The 22,444-nt window shown below is 41.1% G+C and overlaps 1 protein-coding gene across 1 annotated transcript in view; it reads left to right on the forward strand.

The window, feature by feature from the left end:
* The window catches only part of MYLK3 (myosin light chain kinase 3), a 25,653-nt gene extending 7,560 nt beyond the window's left edge, over window positions 1-18,093 (forward strand). Inside the window, 10 exon segments of the mRNA XM_019535789.1 lie at window positions 1,849-2,426; window positions 4,360-4,465; window positions 6,011-6,104; window positions 6,461-6,570; window positions 8,130-8,271; window positions 10,284-10,354; window positions 12,997-13,125; window positions 14,338-14,490; window positions 16,239-16,371; window positions 17,694-18,093. Coding sequence (XP_019391334.1) covers window positions 1,849-2,426; window positions 4,360-4,465; window positions 6,011-6,104; window positions 6,461-6,570; window positions 8,130-8,271; window positions 10,284-10,354; window positions 12,997-13,125; window positions 14,338-14,490; window positions 16,239-16,371; window positions 17,694-17,765 — 1,588 coding nt within the window. The 3' untranslated portion in view covers window positions 17,766-18,093.
* The last annotated feature ends 4,351 nt before the right edge of the window (window positions 18,094-22,444 follow it).

Genomic DNA, 22,444 nt, shown 5'->3' on the forward strand with positions numbered 1-22,444 from the left:
GTATAAGAAAAGCTGTGGCAAGGCTGGGCAAGGAAAAAAGTCCTTGGCAGTGTTTCTTTCTTATCAGGTGCAAGATGCAAGCTGTGCATTTCTAACAATACTCCATTTCTAACAATATTCCATTTCTAACAAGATGATAAATCTTCCTGTCTTTGGGCATTAATTTCTCCATAAATAAGGCACTCATTAAGAATTTTTTTTTTTTTTTTTTTAGAGCATGAGGTCAGAATGAGTAGGCCAGATTCTGTTCTGTTAGAGGGAAGCAGCTATCAATGAACTCAAAAGACCGATGCAGAAATGTAAAAAGAACAGTGTTCTGCTGTTTGGAGAAATGCCCAAGGTTCCTTCTCGAGTTCAGGCTTGTTTAGTAAGAGAGGTATTTGCTCCAAGCTGCTTTCATAGCTCACTGCTACTGAACTTCAGATTCCTAATACTTTACAGAGGGATTATCCTGTAAATAACTCGGAGATGCCTGAAGTAAGAGTGAACAATGCAGGATTTGTTATGCAAAATGTAGAAAAATTTCTTTTCAGCATCTTTTATAAGAGGAGCAATATTTTAAACTGAGTTCTACTGAGAATTACAGTAATTTGGGGAAATTAGGTAGATGCATTCTTAAAAAAATTATGTAACATCTTGAGCCCAAGTTTGTAACCCACATGAATGCCTGCAAGTCCCAAAGAAATGAGGTACAGTATTCATGTAAGTCACAGCAGCAGGTTTTGGCCCTGAGTTTAATAGTTGTATAACCAGCTGTGACACAAATATGGAATATAGCAAGTTTGTTATAATCCCCATGATCTTTGAGCAACTTCAGATTAATGCAAAACAGTTTCTCAGTGAGTCTAGAATGCTAAAGAAATTACCTGAGGAACAACACCTTGTATTTGAAAGCTCATTTGACTTTATCCCACTCATATAGTTGGTCCAATAAAAGATATCACCCTAAAAAATCCTTGCCTGAAAGAAAATAACTTTAACCAAAGGAAAGATCCTATAGAATTCAGTTGTACAACTTCATATTTTTGGTTCCAGGCTGTGATAGGAATAATGCACAATAACAATCCACAATTCCCAACTTGCAAGGCTCTTGTCAGCTAGCTTCAGATGGACTAGATTTTTGGAACTGTATATGCAAAGCCCAGGCAAATAGACATCTACCTGGTCACTTGTGTATGTAGTTACCAACTATACTATACACCAGCTGTATGCCATCTACCAACTCTGTGCACAACTGGGCAACAAGTACCTACCCCCCCCACTCCAGGCTACCATCGTGATCCATCTTATTCTTTATTTAAACAACCTTATTGAAGAAAAAACTTTACAAAGCAAAACTGAGAGTCCTATGTTCTGACTTTACAATGATGCCTTATTCTGCACATTTGCGTGCATACGCAGCCTGGTTTTCCACTTGCAAATTAACTGCTTACATCCTGTCAGAGTGAATCTCGCTACTAGTGGCTTCCCCTGAAAAGTATGTGTGCGCCTTGCAAGTGACCTCAGTATAATTTATGTTGCACCCCTTAACACAGACATTGGTAATACTGGAACAGATGTGTTATATTTTGTGCCCAGCAGAGGGCAGATGTATACAAAAACTAGCATATTAGAAAAGTATTATTATTTTTTTGGTGGCGGAGAGTTTTCACTGTATTGTAAATTTCCTTTGGCAGGATGGAAGGAGCTGGCTTTCCGTATTATCACTTGTAGTTTCAGTATCTGATATTTTTAGTAGAGAAATTGTTCTAGACATTGGGGTTTAAAATGTAATATATATGGATTTTCTGCTAAGCTTAGTAAAGAAAGCTGTTTGTCTGTCTAAAGTGGAGAATGTTTGCTCTGTAGGGTTTCCATCAATGTTCAGATGACTGAAGCCCAACAAAAGATGGTGACAACCAAGGATGGAAGCCAAGGAGACCATAGACATAGAAATCCCAAAGTCAAACCTCTTTCCTCATCCTCAGAAGTGGAAAGAGTTACACTTATGTCAGACAAGTTTCAACATAAACAGTGCCCTAAAAACACCAGACCTGACCCAGTTCAGGAAGTAAAAGGAGTGAAGCCTGATAATAAACAGAGTGAACAGGCTCTCCGGTTAGGGAAGCCACAGATGCTATTGAACAAGCCTACAGCAGATAAAAAGACAGATGGAAAATCTGAGTTGAAATGCAAGTCTGTAACCTCTCAGAGCACAACTCCAAAGGATACTAAGCAAGATCCTGGAGCCACATTAAAAAGCCATAATGAAACAACACAAGGCTCCACGAAGGATGCTAAGCCTGAGAGGGCAGAATTCGATTTAGAAAATGCATCTTTAAGAGGAAGTGAGAGTGATGCAAATCAATGTACAGGAAAAGCAACAGAAAACACTAAATCAACAGAAACCAGCAAAGCATTGGCCAAGCAGGATGAAGTGATTATTGGTAAGTAGCTCACAACAACACTTGGAGACTCTTGAACTGAGATTTCTGTGCTGCTTGAGCATTTTATGCATGATAACATCTGAGACTGTGCTCACTGGATGTGTTACAGTTTGAGAGTAGGTATTCAGCACCCAACGGTACATTTGGCTGCACAGACAACTGTATTTGCATTCAAGAGATTTGCTTTTTGTTTAATTTTCCTGTCGGCTGCACAGTAAGAATAAATGTCTTTTTGAATTTCTGATTCTACTTAATGGTCATTTTTGGAAAAATGGCCTTTTAAAAAAGAAATTAGGTTGAATGTATGTAGATGAAAAGAGTTACTTTATTCATATGAATAAAAGTCTATATAATATAAGATAAGAAGTGGGCAAGACAGCAGATGAATGGCAGCAACCACAGGTACGCGGTGTAGTGGGCACAGGCACGGTTGCATATTTTGTTCTTTGTTGCATTGTTAGCTGTAAGTCTCTTTCTGATGATACTTTGGTTCCTCTGTCATTTCTGTATCCAGGCACTTACACAGAGACCTGCAAATCAAAATTTGGGCCCCACTGTAGTGTCTGGGGGTTGTAAATGTCTGTGAGCAAGTGGAATTTTAGTGTAGCATTTGTACACTAACCATGTTCGGCATTATAGATAGTGCTCTGGGGTGTCCAGTCTGGCACTGGCTTTGCATGAGGAACTGGAGAGTCACTGGGAGTTCTGCTCCTAGAACAACTTCAGGATCTGTCTGTTTTAACTCAGTCATACTTAGTTGGATCCACTACTTTATTGGGACATCTCCCTAGGGAGGAAATTAGCTTGATGATGGGGAACAGCAATACTTACTGCTTAATCAGAACATTATATTAGCAAAAACCCTGGAGAGGCACCCTGCTGATGCCAAATGAACTAAAATTGTAGTTTGTCAGATAGGTGTGAAATATTAAGCCTGGCCTTTTCCTAGCCAAATGAATATTCAAGAAGATCGAGTATGGTAAATATGTGAATGTAATTGTTTTTGCAGTATTTGTATTTAGTACAGTACTTCACTTTTTTTTTTCTTACGTGGGTGCTTCTCTTACTGGATGAATAAGCTGTTGAGCTGATGGGATTGTCCCGATTAGGAGGTTTTTACTATATTAATTTAATTAGTTAATTTATTACATTGGGTGAAGAGGGAGTAGAAGCCAGGAAATGAGAAGCCTGTTCCCAAGGTTCTGCCTTAGTTCTTGTCAGCAAAGGAGGGATAGTAATACTTTTCTACCCCGACAGGACATTGAGGTCCTTGGAAAAAAGGTACAGAGGAAGTGCAAAATACTATAATTAAATCTAGTTCCTGAGCCAGTAAAGCACTTGAACAATCCTATTTTATTTGAGACAGAGGATTTTTTTATGCTTAATGTTATAGCATGTACCTAGGTGCTTTCAGGATGACCTGGGACCTAAGAAAGAGAAAATGGTTGACTATTGAGAGGCTTGTTAAAGTTTCCTGACTTTATTTTTAATGTGGCTATAAGATCATCATAATTGGCTGGGTCCAAACTATTCAGCTGTTTGTCTTTCCCACTAGTATTGCACTTGCATGCTATTTGCCCACCGCTGTACAGAAAGATGAAGTTGCGGAGAACTGTCCTTTTCCCTAGAAAACAGACTCTCAATATTGTTGCAGCAAGACAGTTTTCAGAGGTAATAATGGCTTTTGGGGGTTGCACTTTCAGGGACGGCAATATTCAAGGTGGCAGGAGAACTCTAGGGGGGAGCTCTGGGGTGAAGTGAAAGAGGCACATGTCCACGACTACAGTGGCTCAGGCCTCCTTTGTATTTTGCTGTGCCTGGGTGCTGTGGTAAAGCTGAATCCTGGGAAGTGAAAACGTTCCTGGGAAACTATAAGATAATGTGCAGCTGTTTGTGGAAATGCAAAGGAATGAATGAACTCTCTCCCATTTAGATGACAGCCCTCCTCCTCCTGCACCTTTTGAGCATCGCGTAGTGAATGTCAAACAAGCAGAGGTGACAGCAAGTTACTCGGTGTGTCAGCATGAAGTATTAGGCGGGTAAGTCTGTCCGCCTGGCCTGGTGGTAGGCTGTGAAGGGTTTAGCTAGCAACACCTCTGTGATAACTGAAACACAGAAACAGAAGTAACCTGCTCCTGTCAACTCTGCAGAATGCAACTTCACAACTACAAAAGTGGAAGGCAAGTTATTTCTGTGGAACGGTGGGAAAAGACCTAGAGATGACTGGCAGAGAGAGGCTGCCAGCAAGCTGGGGAAGGCATTGGTAGGGTGGGTAAGGGTCATGTAAGACACTGGCCTTTGTGCACCAGGGGAGATTAGAATAAAGCCTTTCCTCCAAGCTGGTCCCTTTTTGCGCCTTGATAGAATGGATTTAGGGACAGACGTCCCCTAGCAGAGCTGGGGGATGGTGCTGGTGCTCAGTCAGTCGCTCAAATTGTAAAAGGAGAGACCAGCAGCTTCCCATCCATAGGCTGAGGACCAGCTGCAAAGAGTAGAGTGAAGCTAACAGCAGTCCTCCACATGATGGATATAGTGAAGGAAGGAATGCCGATTCATGCCATTCCAGGTATTCTTACCATAATTAAGTAAATAAAGCTGTGACCTGATTAGCACATAGCCCTTACATCTTATCCACATTTGCATATTTGGGAAACTGTGGGAGTGTGAGGTGGATTCTATAGTGGCTTGTGAGCCATTAACAGATTTATTAACTAGGATCTGTCTATAAAGGCTTTATTGTTGATAAGGGGAAAAGGGGGGATGGGGGAGGTGTCCTGACTGTCAGATTCTGCAGAGCAGGGAGTTGGGAGAAAGTATCTATTTACTAATAAACCAGTCAGATTTGACTTGAAAGTTATTGAATGGCAGAATGTGAAGCAGTGCTCTTCTGTTTCCAGAGTCATTTTACACCGTTGAACCACATTATAAAGAGCATGAATGGTTAAGTCTTCAAGCTACCATTGTTTTTACCTTTCATTTGGGTCTCACTCACGAAGACTGCACCTGCAGGGCTGCCTTTGCAGTCTGCTGCACTTACTTATCACGTGTGACTTCCCTGCTGAGCTAAATGCAAACATGACCAATGTGTGCAGACATAATGGTGATGTAGCTTAAAAATCATCCTCCAAGGTCTTAAAATGTATGGATGATATAGGAAAGAATTTATATCGTACAAGACATGGAATAGTGTTTCCTGGAGTTACTGGTGTTTGTCATTTAAAAAGTTATGAGATCAGACCAGAAATATCCTTGTTAATATTCATCACTAAGGTATCACTGAAGGACAGCCGGCGTGTACAGTTACAGAATGAAAAAAGACTATCAACAGGTCATCATGTCATTGGGAAATGTAGTAATACAAAGGGGGCCTAATTTTAATGTAACCATTGAACTGAACAACTGGCTGGAAAGATAAAACTAATCCTTCATAAGCTGAGAGAAAGAGGAGATTTGTGCTACTGACCACCTGATTCTTTTCAGTTTGTACCATGCTATTTTTAATCAATGATAAGAATAGTTGTTTGAAAGGCTGCTACAGCAAGTTGTACTAAGCCATTTTCCCATGTCTTGCTCTGCATCAACAGAGGGCGTTTTGGTCAAGTTCACAAGTGCACAGAGATATCAACTGGTCTCAATCTAGCGGCCAAAATAATAAAAGTGAAAGGAGAAAAGGAAAAGGTAATGATGTGTGTGTGTGTAACTGGGCAGTCACTGCACTTTTCGCTTATTACAAGAATCTGCACATCCTTTTTTAGAGTCTATTTAATTTGTAGTACCGCATGGCATTCTGCAAAACCAGTCTTAGCAAATATTTACTTAAATTCGATATACATGGTTTGTTCATGTTTGTAATCTCACATTTGGTGTTCATCAGCATGTGTGAGATCAGGTTCTTGTTTGCTTGAGGAGTCTGGGGAATGGCTGTTTTATATGAATGCTCTTATGTGAATGTGTGCAAGAGTATTCATTCTTAGCTGAGAGTATTTGCTACTTGTGGTTCACTGTTTGGTGTTTTCCTGTGCATAATGTTTCAGGAGGAGGTGAAAAATGAAATTAACATCATGAACCAGTTAAACCACGTGAATCTGATTCAGCTTTATGATGCTTTTCAATCCAAGAACAACTTCACCTTGATTGTGGAATAGTAAGTTCAAATGATATTAGGACCTAACAGCAGAACTTTGTGATTGCTTTCAAGCCATTGGTGGGTATGGGAAAATGCATCAAGGTATAGGAAAAATTATGAATGTTTCTGGACCCGAGTAAGGGCTCCTTTCATTTTCTAAAGAAAAATGTATATTTTTAGGACCCAACCCTTTAAGGTAAAATGATTATATGATATGATTGTAACATAAAAGGTAAGAATATCATTTTGTATTCCAGAGAGTATAGAAGGATTTATAGGCTGTCACAAAAAGGACTTCAGTATGCTTTTTTTTTTTTTATTAGTGAGGGTATGGCTCATAGACACCACACAACAGTATCTACTGGGATCCATAAGGATTCCTGGTGTTAAATTACAAGTCATAGTGGAGATAGAAGGAACAGAAACCAGACAAGAGAAAAGGTGTGTTTACAGCAGCTTTGAAAATGAGACAATAGAGAGTAGTAGTGAAATTGTGGAGGCTCAAATAGAAGAATAGAACTGGATGAGTAGAGAGAGTGGAAACAGAAGGGTTTGAGCATGGAGGGAAGAGAGAAACAGCAAGACTTTTTTTGCAAATATGTAAGTGCTTAAAAGCACAGATAGGCATCTCCTGGGATTTTCCTAGGTGTCTTGTCTATTGTCTGCAATCTAGGCACTTTGGATAATTCAACTAGCTGCATTTTTGCATGCTCGGATGCAATGCAAACCCTGACGAAGAGAGATTTTGGTGACAGGTACTCTAGAAAAACTGGAGCTAGACAGTTAATGTAATCTGGGGTAAATTCATGACATTTTCACACTCTCGGTATTGTGAATAATAGCTGAAGATGACTCTACATTTGGATTTTATTTTAAAGACAGTGCTTTTTATGGGTGCAATTATAGCCCATTTCAAGTAAATAAAATAAGTAAATAAATAAATAGACTGGCTGAAAATAAAGTCAGCAGTTTCTTGTTTTAAAGAAAATGGGATCTTCAAGGAAAAGTGGTGGCAGAAGAATTGCATTGCCATTTCAGAAGCAATTGGTTAAATGCTCTAAATAGGGATTACAAGGGAATACACCCAACTACACACATTAATGGATGAAAAGGAAAATAAAAAATGTGAAAGACATTTAGAATGAGATTTAAATCTGCCATTTATTTCATTCTGTTGTCTTTCTGAACTCATCCCAGTCACATCTTGAATTAATTTCCATTTAATATTATATATACAGTAACATAATCTTATAAAAATTGGCACAGGTTATAATCTTTTCTTTTCCTCCAGTCTAGTAAAATAAGTAATGCATAAGTGGATGAAAGTTGCCAGTACTAGGTTTATAGTCTTGTTAATTTTTCTTTGAATATGAGCAGGAAGGTTGCAGTTCAGCAAGGTACTTGAACTGATGCCTGATTTTAAGCACATGAATAATCTCACTGAAATAAGTGGGACTACTGTTGTGCCCAGCATTGTGTGTTGTATCTTTCTGAATTAGGGACATTGTTTTGACCTCAAAATTAATCAAACCAACAATGAACTTGAATGGATTTTGCATTTTTTGTCATCATTTTAGTCTTGATGGAGGTGAATTATTCGACCGAATCACAGATGAAAACTACAGTCTGACTGAGTTGGATGCAATACTCTTTACCAAACAGATATGTGAAGGAGTTCATTACCTACACCAGCAGTATATACTCCATCTAGATCTAAAGGTCAGTAATTGCAGATTTTAACTTGTTCTGGTTTTGCTGACCTACAGTTTGTGCTGTGTAGAGTCCACATGGATGACAGCTGCAAATATCTGCACAGGGTTCTTCCTTTTCTCATTATAATTTATTTTTAAACAAAATAGACTGACTTAATACAGCTGCTGCAAAGGATATTGGGAATTCATTTTTTAATTGCCCATTTAATGGCTCATCTTCAATATAATGAAATAAGCAACAGGTTCACCTGCTTTTGCAGGTTTTAGCTTAGAAACTTAATTGCTCTTTTTCTTGGCTTGCCACCTGACAGAACCAGTATGCCCTGCATAGCTTCATCCCATTTTTTTCTATAATTCTATGTTAAAAGACCTGCCATCTGTCTTGCCTTTTCCTGAGATGTTTGTGCATGTCTGTGGTTGCCTGCTTGAACCTGAGGCATTGTAAAATGTTAATATGTTCCAGTGATGTTTCGTCAATAGATCTTTGAAACAGGCTCTCATTTTATTCATTTCGTTATATATTTGTATGGTGCTTAGCACAAAGCAAATTATGCTGGCTATCCTTCCAACAGCTGGTAGGGTTTTTTGTGTGGGTGGGTGGCAGGTGGAGTTTGCATGAAAAAAATCTTTTATTTCAAAACTAAAACTTTTTCTTGTGTCTGCCTTGACAAAGAAAGCAACAGCTTTGCAGGTTTCTTTTTGGCCTTCAGGCTTACACCCATGCTTTCTGACTACACCTTGGGTTATGACCACAGCCACCTGGCCCACTAAGCCATTCCTTTCCAAAGGGATCAGTCTTGTTCTTCTCTAAAAGGGGCATCCTTTCAAATGCATTACATAATCCCTCAGCTGTGCCAAAGCTGGGAATAGTAGTTCATGGCGGCAGGAAGGAATTCAAATTCCTTTAGGGCAACCATCCCTTTCCATGGTGATAGTGGAGGGAGTGGTAAAGTCCCTCTGGAAAAAAATCTCTGAATATTTTACACTTCTTTTTCCACGAAATTTGCCTGATCAAAAATAAAAGATGCCTTTGCGGTGATGGAAGAGGACATTTACACATGTGAGCTGTTGGAAATGTGATACTGTTCCCCCTCCAGTTCCTAAGTAGATCTGCAAAGTAGTTTTCTCTGCACAGGCTGCCTAGGCAACGCTGTGCCCCAGATAGGCATAGCCCGTCTGGGAGAGGACCACAGCTCTGCACTGATGTTTATGCTGGAGTGGGGGTAGTAGTATTGGCTCAGTCAGCATTAACAACATCCACAACTGCCTGTCATCTCTTTATTGTGCTGTCCCTGTGAGTGTACTATGTAGAACAATAATCCTAGACTCTAACATTTCCAGCAGCTCCTTCTCACAGGATCTGTGTGAAGAGGACATGCAGCTCCACTCATATGTAATCTTCCTGGTACTGATGTCTTATCTCTGACCGCCTGAGAGAGGAATTTCAAACAATTGGTGCAGTCAAAGGCTGGCTCCAAAATGAAAAAGAGTGTAATGCAAAAAGGCCAGAAGAACTCTGCAAAACACTTGAGATTGCCAATGCAGAAACCCATCAGCTGCTAGAACAGACTCTCATTTCCTGATGTCAAATGGTCTTGCTTTTTTGGGATGTGATTATATTCCTTGAGGGGGGACCACATCCTGAGTCTCTGCACAGTTATTTTCTTAAACCTCAGGCCATATTTTGCCTTTGATTATTTTTTCATGAAACGCCCCTTTATATCTATATAACAAAACTTTGCCTGTCGTGCAGGGATAGGTGAGAGCCCTAGGCAATGAATAGCAAATTACACCTTGGTTCTAAACTGCTGGAGGGTGAGATTGACTTGTGTGATGGATAAATGTGTTCTTGTGAATCGGCAAAGAACCTGAATAGAATTGCTTTCAAAATCTTTCCCCTTAATTTGTTCTTTATCTTTGCACTTCAGGTCATGTTTCTGGCAACTCTTATTGTAATAATGTGTTTCATAATTCCACTGTCATTTATTTAACTAAAATAATACTGTTCTCTGTTTGTAGCCTGAAAACATATTATGTGTAAATCGCACTGGAAACCAGATTAAAATTATTGACTTCGGTTTAGCTAGGAGGTAAGGCAGTTCAGTTATGAACTAATCAAAAACCAGTGACTATTTATTTTTTGTTACAAGATTTGGTTGTACACTGTGATGTTAAAATGATTTTGAAATGTGACTGAGTGATGCAATATGCTCCTTCAGGCATGAAGGAATATGAAGCATTGTGCAATAACGATCAAGTTATCCTTTCAAATGACACTTGGGGGCCCAAAATTACATTAGTATTTTAGTTAACTCAAATAATACCCTGTGAAAAGCACTTACTCCAAAGAGTCTTTGTGAAATAGGAATTGTGTGGCTCAGCTTTTCCTTAAAGGCTCTGCCTGCCACCTTACATAAAGCCTGCTCATTATGGTTATGGCTAAGGGGTGAGAATATAAAGTGAATTAGTCACAAGTCTGCAGTTTAATATGGCTGTAAATGTGGCAGTATTTGTTTTGGTCTGTATAAGTAAATGCAGCACATCACAGAGCAGGGGGTAATAATAACCTTTCTAAGGCACTGAGGTGACTGCACCAGGAATAATGCTTTTACTTCTAGATGCTACATTACCAAAAAGATATTGCCTAATTGATGGAGACAGTGTGGTACAACAGGAAAAACAGGGGGCTAGATGGGACTGACTTAAAGACAGGCAAAATGATTCATATGTACAATTTGGCTAAATGAGAACAAAGGGCAGGCATTATCCTCCTATAAATGTTTAGAGCCTAGACAATGACACACATGTACGCTGATGTAAATGATAGTAGTAGGCAGATGATTAATAACTGCTACACTGGGTAATTCCACCCAGTCCATTATAGAAATATCCCTGAAGGAATTGGGGTAAACCTCCACTGATGGGTAATTCATACCAGCATAGGTGTCCTGTGGCTTATTTTTGGGTAATCATTTGCAAAATCTTGTTCCCCCACCACCTAGTGGTGAGCCACTATAATAGCACCAGCTCAGGATAGCTACTCTGGATCACGGTATAGTACAGGGGTTGTCAACCAGGGGTACGTGACCCCTGGGGGTACTTTGAAAGGTCTCAGGGGGTACATGGGGTTGGGCAGGGATGGAGCACTGCCTCACAGGAACAGGGCCGGGGTGGGGCGAGAGCAGATCCGCACAGATGCTACACTGGTGCCGCTTTGCCGCTTGCCACACCCCTGCTCCACATCTGGCTGCTCACCACTCCCCCCCTCCCTCCCACCATGTCCGACTGCTCCCCTCCTTCCCCCTCAGGGGTACACTTAGTAAAAAGGGGGCTGCCAGAGGTACACGTATTCAAAAAGACTGAAAACCCCAGGTATAGTATATATAAGAGTACAAAATTGTTCCATTACACTGATAGAATGGACAGAATACTAGAGCATGTACAGAGGGAACGCTTTTGTAATGGCACTGCTTAGACCAGAAAAGCCTAAAAAAACGTTTTCCATACTGAACTCCATCAAGTGAGAGATATACTAATGCCCATTTTTTGTTGTGATTTAACACATAATTCAATACTGGAAGGCTGGGGAACATCATAGAAGGTGCTACATGCAAGATGAATACATTGGTCATTTACACGTGCCATGTGCATATGGATAGGTGAAGGCAACCTAGTGGCTTGCCTGTCCCAAGTCTTTTCTCCTAAGTATTGTAGAATGAAGGTCATAAGACCTAACTGGTTTGAAAACATGCTCCTTTTTTGAAGTAGTTTCTAACCTGTTTCAGCTACCAAAAGAAGAATAAAAATGTAAAAATGGAAAGATGTAGCTAGCTGTGAAGTCTGTTCCTCTTGTGTAAAAGAGGTGAGAGGAGAGAGATTTGAGTGATAGGTAGTAACAAGGGGTAGTGTGAGGTCTGAGTCTGGGCAAGTCCTGCCTGCTAGAGTAAGAAGCAACACCTTTTCTGGCTCGTGTAGTCACTGAACATTCATTTCTAATCTTCCTGGGGTTTTCCTTATGCAAACCCCAGTATTTCAGCTCAAGATCTTTTTGCCTTTAAAAGTATTTTATGAAAATAAAAATAAATACACTTGAGCAAAATTAGTGTTTCAGGGAAAGGGGTGGCCAGGACAAATAGGTTTGTTAAAGCATAGTTGGAAGCAGGAGTCCTCATGGAACTGAACATTTGGTGGTGGGGGGAGCAATGGCAGCAGTTGCTGCTCTCCTGCTGCCAAACTTACAGCCGTGTGGGGAGCCCAGAAGGCCAGATAGCACTCTGCATATGCATGCAGAGGTAGTCCAATCTGAACACACAGGGCTGGATGGGGGCAATGTGGGCCCCAGTCCTGCAGCTCAGGGCCCCATGAGGTGGTGCAGAGCTATGGGAGGTGGTGTGGGGCTGAGGGAGGCAGTGCAGGGCTTTGGGAGGTGGTGTGGGGTCTGATCCTGGCTCACAGGGTCTGATCCATCTAGTTGGTGCCAGCGAAAGGTTGAGTACCACTGAATTGCTACATTAACCTGCCACATCATTGGTCAGCAACCCTGATAGCAACCCTTCCTCAGGGCTCCATCTTGGCATTTTTTCTGTGCTCAGAAGTTATTTGTATCACTAAAGCTGTGGGTCTAGAATATATCTAGTGGTGGTGTTGCTGCAAGAAGACAGTTTTTTTTGGAAATGTGTAGTGTAATTACAGTCTGCTGTTGGTGCTGATGTCCCTTTTTGTGTCTGTGAAGGTACAAACCCCGTGAGAAGCTGAAAGTCAATTTTGGCACTCCAGAATTCTTGGCTCCTGAAGTAGTGAACTATGACTTTGTTTCATTCCCAACAGACATGTGGAGTGTAGGCATCATCACATACATACTGTGAGTAAGCTTCTGGGGTTATGGTCATGCCATTATATGTTGTATAAGAAAGGCCCGTGGAAGGTATTTGCCATGCTGGAATTCAGCAGACTATGCAAGCCTATTGAGGGAGTGAATTTTCCATGCTATACTCACTTCATTACACAAGAGAGGAAGCCAGTGCAAGGGACTATCACTTGCCATGGGGCTTTAAAAACCTGAAAGAATGAATCTGCATTCTAAATATCCCCTTTTCTCTAGCCGCCTTCCTGCCTATTTAGTCAATGAAAACCAATCCGATCAGATTTGGTTTACTCAGACAAAGTGATTGGTTGCACCAAACATAATCAAACTTTGGTTTCAATCAGTTATTGAGCTCTGGGATTTATCATTTGTTTTAAATCTGGACCCTGGGGAGCCAGATCCATCAATGCTGTTTGGACCCAACATGCACCTGCTTGTGGGGAGGGGAGAATTATTGCTGCCTTGAGTGGAATTACTCAATGAGCCTGTTTAAATTCACTTGGGGTTAAAATTCTTCCATGGGTTTAAACTTTGCTCATCTACACAAGCTGTCTAACTCTAGAGGCACTGACATGACTCTCTTTTCCTTAGCTGTTTTCCATGGACAGGGTAACTTATTTTAAGTTTATGAGGAAGTCAAAAAAATGGAATTTGGTGATAAACTATTGAATAATCTGTGCTCAGAAACAAACTGAAGAAAATCTTGTATTGGACAGGACTGCTTTGAATTCAAACTCAGTCTGGACATAGACCTTGAAACAGTGCAGCTCACAAGCATATGTATAGTTTTGGGTTGATGAATTCCAGCTTTCCTAGTTCTAGCTTTCCTGGGTACTAGCATTACTAGTTGGCAAAGCAGTTAAGTATCTGCTTATATCCTCCAGGAATTCAGTTTCTTGCAAGGTCATTAATCTTGATCTCTGAGTTGCCTGAGTGGGTTGCTGGAGAGCGATGAGAAGCATTACTTAGCTTTATTGCTCCAGTGTGTTCACAGCCCTGTTAGTCCAAGCAACTAGGAACTGAGCCATGAACCAACCACAGCAGGTGTTGCACTGCTCCTCAGCACAGTTTCTAGCTGAAATAGTCATTTCTGTGTTTCTGCTAATGTAATTCCAAGGGAGAGAAGCATAGTGAGGACACAAAGGAGAAATACACATTCCACATTTACTTCCTGCCCATTTTTCTCTCTCTCTGTTTTTATTTTTTTAGACTTAGTGGCTTATCTCCATTCCTAGGAGAAACTGATGCAGAGACAATGAATTACATAGTGAACTGCAGCTGGGATTTTGATGCAGAAGCTTTTGAACAAGTATCAGAAGAGGCAAAAGACTTCATTTCCAAGCTCCTTGTGAAGGAGAAGAGGTACCTCCTCAGTTTGCTGTAATAGCTTTACCGATTATAATAGGTTCTTCCTGGCTAAATGTATCCATCATGGCCAGAAGTTAGTCACGTGACACTTCTTTTGCCATGTTCATGTCTACCAGGCAATGTAGTGGTGACCCAGACTTTTTCTGAAAGGAGAATACAATTTATCTTGCTCTAGGTAAAACCTGTCATAGCTACTGCATTGGTTGTAACAGGGGTAGAATTGAGGGTAGTAGTGATCACTGGTGTTTATTGGAGCCTTTCTCAGATGACCAAGAGCTAGTTCTTCTGTCAATTTGGCTTCTCTACAATGCACAAAAATTGGAAAAATAGATGTTCTTGTATTTTAAGAAATTAGGAATCAAGTTGTATGAGTTATGCAGTTCTAAAAACTGTATTACTCTCCAGAGAAGTGCCCTAGATGGACTTGAAGAAGCATTTGGGACCTTTTTTCTGTGCTTGGATTATTTTTCTCAACCTCCACTGAAACTAAAGGGAAGTATATGTATTATATTGCAGCACAGAATTTGATTCAGTGCATCCAGTCCTAATGGTGAATGAAGGCTTGGAGACCTATAAAACCATGACTCATGAATGGGATGGATAAAGTGACAGAGCCTGATGGAAATGGCCTACTGCATGCCTGCAAGGCAATTGATAAAATTGCTCTTTATATTGCAAGTGAGAATCATCTTGCTGATTGTTGGATCTCTAAAGCAGTCAACCCCAACACAAGTGGTGTGCAGCTATTTACATTTGAAACAGAAACTACAAGTATCTTCTAGAATAGGGGTGTCAAAGATGTAGCTTGGTAGCTACATCTTACCAACAGAGCCATGTCGTTCAGTCTATGGGACTCCAAGGCCCAGGAATTCAGGGGCAGGGTGAGTGTTGTGAGGCCTGTCTCTGACTTCCAGTGTTTGAAACCCCACTGAGGACACATTCTTGTTGAAGGAGTGAGCGATAGCTGCATTCATCCCTGTGGGTCCCTGCTACTGCTAGCCCCACTGTCAGAGGAGGGTTCAGATTTGGGCTGTGAGGGGTCCCATGGTCTGATTCCAGGCTGGGGAACCAAGAGAGTTTAACATGCCTGCTTTAAATTGTCCTCCTTATCTGCTGAAGCCAACAACACAAAATGTGATTGAATCGGACCTTTCTAGCTGGTTAAGGGAGGAATCCTTATCCCATACCTTTGATCTAGGTTTCCATATGGATGCTGTCTTTCCTGTTAATTGACTAGGCATCTGTGTGTCTGTCTGAATATACAGCAGGGAACAATCTTGTATTGCCAGGGAGATGGGTTAGATACCAGTGTTAGCTACTATCTCTATGTATCCCTGTGTTCTTTGATTCTCTTGGCAAAGTCCCCCACATACTCCATGTGTCCTGCCATTCTTATTCCAAATATCGCACACATGCTGATGAAACTGCAGCTGCTCCAAATAATATAGCAACCAACCTAAACAGTGCTCAGGAATAAGGGGAAAGGGGAAGGGTTCATGTCAGTGTAAAAGGCTCCCATAGGACTCCGAGCACCATGTAGAGGGTAGGACTGCAGGGCTGCTGTCTGTGCAGGACCTCTGCACCAAGGTGAATGGTATTTTTGTGTGTGTTTGTCACATCGGTGTCAGTGAAAAGTTGCCGAGCCTTTCTGCTGCAACTGGACCAAGGAACACTGTGCAAAGGACAGCAGGGGTAACAGTGTGTTTTACATTGAGGCTATTTGCAATCTGTGTTTTCCACAGCTGCAGGATCAGTGCAACACAATGTCTGAAACATGAGTGGTTAAATGACCTGCCTGGCAAAGCCAAGAAATCCAAGCTCCGCCTCAAGTCCCAGTTGTTGTTACAGAGTTACCTGGCACAGAGAAAATGGAAGGTAAAGAGACAGGTCCTGGTAACTGCACTTGCACAAAAAAAATATGATTGCACAGGGCAGGTGGGGCCTTATTCTTTATTCACTGTCAGATTGTTTTCTTTTAAAAATGGGGATTTTCTTGGACATGCAACCTTGGGAATTCTGTTTGCAGTTGTAGATTGGACTGTTCACTCCCCTTTTAAACCACAGTTTTCATGTTTGATATGTTGGTCCAAATTTTTTGTTCTTATTTTTGATTGGTGTCCCAGAAATAGGTGTAGAATTCCAGGGTTCAGAAACTTTGGACACCTATGCAAAACCAGGGTTGGAGCTGATTCAGTTCTATTATCCTGTCTTCATTGTATAGCAAATGTTAGAATGAAAAAAACCTCTTCAGAGAGGGTTAACACACCAATCATGGCATTTTTAATTTGTGGGAAATTGAAGGAGACCTAATGAGATCTATTCCATTTTTGACTTGCTACCGAGAACAGCAAGATCTTGCTAATGATAGGGACCTGAAGACAAAACCTTATTTGCTTTTTTAGACTCTCAAATGTATTGTCCCTTGGGTTGAGACCTTTGCACTTGCATTTATAAAAAGCATCATCCTCCCAAGGTATATTGTTACACATTTGTTAACTGAGATGCAAGCAGCCTTTTGTTCACAGTATAACCTCTCTGTTCTGCAGCCACAAGCGTCTCTAGTACAAAGCATTTCATGACTCCCAATGGCAATGATTCAAGTGTCATCTTCTAACATCCTTAAAGCGATGCTAATTACAAGCAGCTGCTTTTCCTTTGATCATGCTGACACCTTGAATGTCCAAATTGCTGCAATTAGTGTCTCTATGTGTATGTAGGTAACAGAGTGGCTATTGTCCAGATAGGGTGCTGAGGGACCTTTTTGTTTGATTCATTATGACTTTTTTTCAGGGGATTTATTTACCTAATATCCCTGTGAGGGAGGAAGGTCAGTGTTATGGTCAAGGTAACCCTTTTCATAGGCGCTGCATAAGAATGGGAGTGTACTTTGAGTTAACTCACTTTTCAAGGGCGGCTGAACACTAACAGTACAAGAGGGGAGTTTTACTGCGGATTATCACTCTCTCGGTTTTCACTGAGGATATATCCTGAGATTTTCATAAACTAGTGGTCTACTTTGCTGCCTCTTAGTTGATACAATTACATTTCCCATTTTTAATTTATCTTTCTAGTATTTACAGAAATGTTAGGTACAGAGGTCTGTCTGGAAGCTAGGAAAACTGAGTTCAGTTTCACCCTCAAAGTTGCCATTAGCTCAGTTACGCTCATACCTTGCTTTTTTTCTATTTTGCTTACAGAAACATTTCTACGTTGTGGCTGCTGCTAATAGGCTGAAGAGGTTTCAGAGCATGTCTGTCAACCTTGCGTAAGCTGCTGTGGAGGATCCAGAATCCTCAGAGCTGCAGAGGAGGCTGAGACGAAAGGACTCTGTTTCCTATGGTTTTCCCCACCTTCCTTTCTGTACAATATTTTGATTTCTGGCCTCTTCACATGTTATGCATCACAAGAGTGCTTAGGTTCTAGAACTGCCTTGGAGCCCTACTTAGAAATGGTTTTACTAATATTGATGCATTAAAGGTTTTCATAATTATTTTCTATTTTACAAGCTTACCAGCTACTAGCAGTGATCCAAAAATATGGTTCACACGACATTAACTTCTGTTTAAGATCAACAGTTGAATGGGACTGACTTTTTTTTTTTTTTTTTTTTTTTTTGAAGGCTTTGGGCTTTTTTATACATGTTCAGGGGGAGGGGGTGGGGGCACTTTAATTAGAGCGGTTCTTGAAGCCACTCTAATGAAAGCGCCTGGAGCGTCTCATGTATCAGTGTCCCTGTGCTTCAAAATGGCAGTGGCGGTGCTTTATCTAAAGGTCATTGAACAAGCTTTAGTTAAAGCGCCCCTGCTGCCATTTTGAAGAGTGGGGACGCTGGTACATGAGATACAGAGGCTGGCTGGACCGCAGTAATTACTAAGCTCCAGCAGACTCAACTAATCAAGCCTGCTTCAATGCGCTGTAACTACAGTGCATCACAGCAGCCTCCCGCCTCATGTACAGGCATCCATTCTGCATGAGACTCCTGAGGGTATATTATGACGGCAAATACTAATGTCTTGGTTTCCCACTCCAAGCTGAGGGATACCTTAACGTTTCCTAAGCTAGTGATATGCTGTATTCTGAGTTTCAAAGTACTGCCACAGCGCAGGCAGGACAATAGTTTTCCATAGACCATTGTTATCTATACCAGCACAGCCAAGGACAAAGATTGAGGCTGGAAAATGCAGGGTGTTTTAGCTTTCTTCCAAAGGTATTTGATTTTTCTGTTGTTCTTTGCACCAAAGCACTGTCATGATGCATGACTACCAGTCAGAGTAGAATGAAGTGCTTTTTTTCTGCCCTATCCTTTAAAACATACATTACTGCTTTCAGATGTATTTAACATATGGTTATACTGGTGCAATTTAGGAATGGTGTGTCCACTGTTACTGTAGTTTTGTTGGTGGGTCGAATTAATGGAATAGCTCGGTACTGAGGTGTGAATATAGGTTGAGCTGCCACGAATGAAACCCACAACCCGGTGACAAATCTGGTTGGTGCAAAAAGGTACATATATTTGTTGTGATGAAGTTTACTTGAAAAGCTGATGCTTTGGAACATGTGAAATGTATTTCATTACTGTGCAGCTGCTCTTGGAAAGGATTAGTGCACTGCTAGAATATGACTCTGTTTCAGTCATGAAGGAGCTGTTGCCCTTTTCCAGCTTGGTTCTTCTACATTAAACCTTTTTCTTCACAATACCAACTTACTTTGTTTTTTAAACAAAGATTCTTTTCTCCTGCTTTTGAAACTGGAGCAGTACTGTGGCAAGGGGCAGGGGGTGAGCAGGGCAACCACCCTGGGTGCTGAAGTGAAGGGGCACCAACAGGCATTCCCAAGCTGGAGCAGGGGGTAGACCGGAGCTGAGTGGCTTGTTTGGGGGCACAGGGGCAGCGGGACAGCAACTACCACTGCTGAGTGCACTTCCACGTTTGGGGGCGGGGTGGCGGCGCAGCGTGGCGCATGCTCTCTGGATCTGTGCGCGGGGTGTGTGCTACTGGAGGCTTGCCTTGGGCGCCAAACTTCCTTGCTATGGTACTGATCTGGACTCACTTTAATAGTCTCTGTATTAATAGCGTTACCTTACTGTTTAGCTGACATGGCTTACAGAGGGGCCTAATATTTCTAGATTCTGCACGGTCTGTGTAAGAAAATTAGAAACTATTACTACTAATATCGATGACCTAATTAAGTTCCCATTGACTCTTTATATCAGTCTAATTATCTTTTTCAGCTCTAGGACTTTTCCTTTCATTTTGCAAGTGAATTTCAGCATCAAGAGTAACTAAAATTACATGAGAGTATTTTGGCAAGGTATCACCTTCTGTGAAGGCCTAAGTTTGTTCACATTTTTCCTCCACAAAGACACTGCATGTTAAACATGGTTCCCTTTGTCAGTATATTTTCTAAATTAACCTTAATAAATAGCATTAAAGATGTGCCTGGTCTTTTTCTCAAACTTGAAACACCCAAATAAGTGCAGCCGAAGGGCAGTGTTGGTTAGATTTTTGACAACAGAATTCTGTTGGACTTCCTGCGTTTCTTTCCCTCATAGGCTCTGTGCACATATTGAGAGATTTTTTTTTTAAAGGTTAAGTATTTCATTTTACATCTATTTTTTCTGAGTCAAAGCTTCTAAATCAGCATTTTCTCTGCTCTTCAAGCATTTGTTCTAACTTTCCTTCCTGAATCAAGCATGTTAAAATTTCAGAATTGTCAGTAGGAATAGCATGTTAACCTGAACCCAAGTGCTAGTTTAGGATGAGGGAGGCTTCTATTTGCATGCTTGATTATTAAGAAGAAAAGAAGAGACATGAACATAAGTAGCTGTTTTTAATGTCTAATCTGCTCACTACTATGGCAGCCACAGCCACTTTCTTCCTAGTTTGTAGAGAGATAGCGGGTGGATGCCCTGTGACACCTGCTTTGGCTCATTCATGACTACTTTAGCCACTGCAGAGAGCAGGGTGGGGCTGTTTCTGGACATGAGGATCAGGAATTTAATTTCTAACATGAAAAAGCCCCTTAAAACTATGTAATCGGCATGTGCTGCTGTAGTGGTATTGATTTCACCCTTTCACCCTGTCCGTCTGGTCCCAAATTAGCTTTTCTATGGTGTTCTTTCAATTGATTTCTGGAGAACCAGCTTAGTTTTTTTATAGACCCCTTGTATTTTATACTTCTTGTGCCTTAAAGGATTTTTATATTGAGGCTCCTAACAGAGGCCTTTAATCAACTGATATATGGAGAGGGATTAACATTGAGTCTCTTCTATGCATTGGCTCCTTCACTCAGCATAAAGAGGCCCTAAATCTTGCAGTTGCAGCTTCAGATGAATTCCCCTGCTGCTGGCAGGCATTGTGGAAAACTTACCTCTGCGAAATGCTTCACAAACCTCAGTAAAAAGGGTGTTTGGGGGCATTTATGATTATGCAGCCTGTATGGCTTTAGTTAGGTTTTCAGGGCTGTCCAAATGGGGGAATGGGGTTGTGTGGTAGGTCTGACATCGCAGGCATAGAAAGGTATGAAGGTATCTACAAATTCTGTGCTTTAGTTACGACTCATACCTATGCAAACCTGAGACAGGTCTGTCGCTTCATTCTTGTATGAGTACATTTGACAGTAACAGCTTAGTTGTACATTTCTACTGGGCTGCGGCCTAAAGCCATTATCCCCTGGTTCACAGAACTGTTCCAGCTGGGTTGAAGTGTCCTTGTAGTGTGTTGAGTACAATCAGATCTCAGCCACCTAGCGGCAAGGGAGTGCTTCTCGCAGAATTCCAGACTCTTTTCAGGACAGGTAAGAAAAGGAAATTCTGTATGACCCCTGCCATTAAATGTTGTCTTGGAGCAGTTACCCTGGTTCCAGACCCGCCAGGTAGATCACTCTTGGAACCTCCGCCTGGAAGCTCCCCAGTGACCGCTTGTGGCAGATTCTGCATTTCCTGATGATGGGCAGATGTATCAAGAGGAACCTGTGGTGAGAAGGCTGTGTTATACTTTCCATTTAGGCAGTTAACCCCATTACTAACACAGCATTGTTTTGGGAGGCACACATGCAAAAAGATAATCTTGCATCTTACAATAGAGGCTAGCTAGTTCGAAAAAATCAATTGGACTTTAGCACGACGAAAGACAGGTAATTTCTACATTTAGCTCAAATTGTCCTTTCTTTGGATCTACCCAAATTGATTTGCCTTAACAGAAGGATGGAAGCAAAAATGTTGATACAACTGCTTTAAGGCAAAAGCACTCTGGTGTATATCCAGAGGCTGCGGCGGCCTGGAATAAGGGAAAAAGAGCCCTGCCTTGAAATTTCAGTGGTGAACTTCCCTTTTATATCCCTGCAGAAAAGCTTAACACTTGTCCTTCATTGATGCTGTTCTGCATGCATGGGGAATAATAACCTTTGTGACTTGCATTTTGTCTCTTTGAAGTTACTGTGTTGCGGATGGTGCTGGTATGCAAGTTCACTGCAAGTTGGACACAGAAGAACCTGGCTGCTTGTCAGCATGTAAATAGGAAGATGGAATATGGTCACTCGGACCCTGGAGCAGTAGAGATAATGCAGTTAAATAAACTGGCCAGTTTGATGAAGTCACATAACAATATGGAAAGGTGTTTGGTAGACCACAAATCCAGTTAGGAGAGATGCACATGAGATTGCCTTGGAATAAGTAACTACAGAACAATGATCACTCCTGGAAAGAGGAGTAAAGCACAAATAAAGCTTTCAGATCTATTTTTGAGGCAAAAGACTGTATGATGTGGATGCAGCTTTTTGTTTTAAAACATTTTATTTTGGGGTGTATGTTGTTCACACTGACAAACCACCTAACTGATCCTGATAAATAATGCATCCACGAGAGAGAGAGAGAGGGAATAATATTCAAATGTCCAGATTTGTTTTCATAGGAGAAATAATCCCCAGGTTTTCAGTACGTTAAGCTCTT

This window comes from Crocodylus porosus, unplaced genomic scaffold (genome assembly GCF_001723895.1).
Source record: "Crocodylus porosus isolate Cpor-Errol unplaced genomic scaffold, CroPor_comp1, whole genome shotgun sequence".
In the NCBI taxonomy this organism is placed as follows: Eukaryota; Metazoa; Chordata; order Crocodylia; family Crocodylidae; genus Crocodylus; species Crocodylus porosus.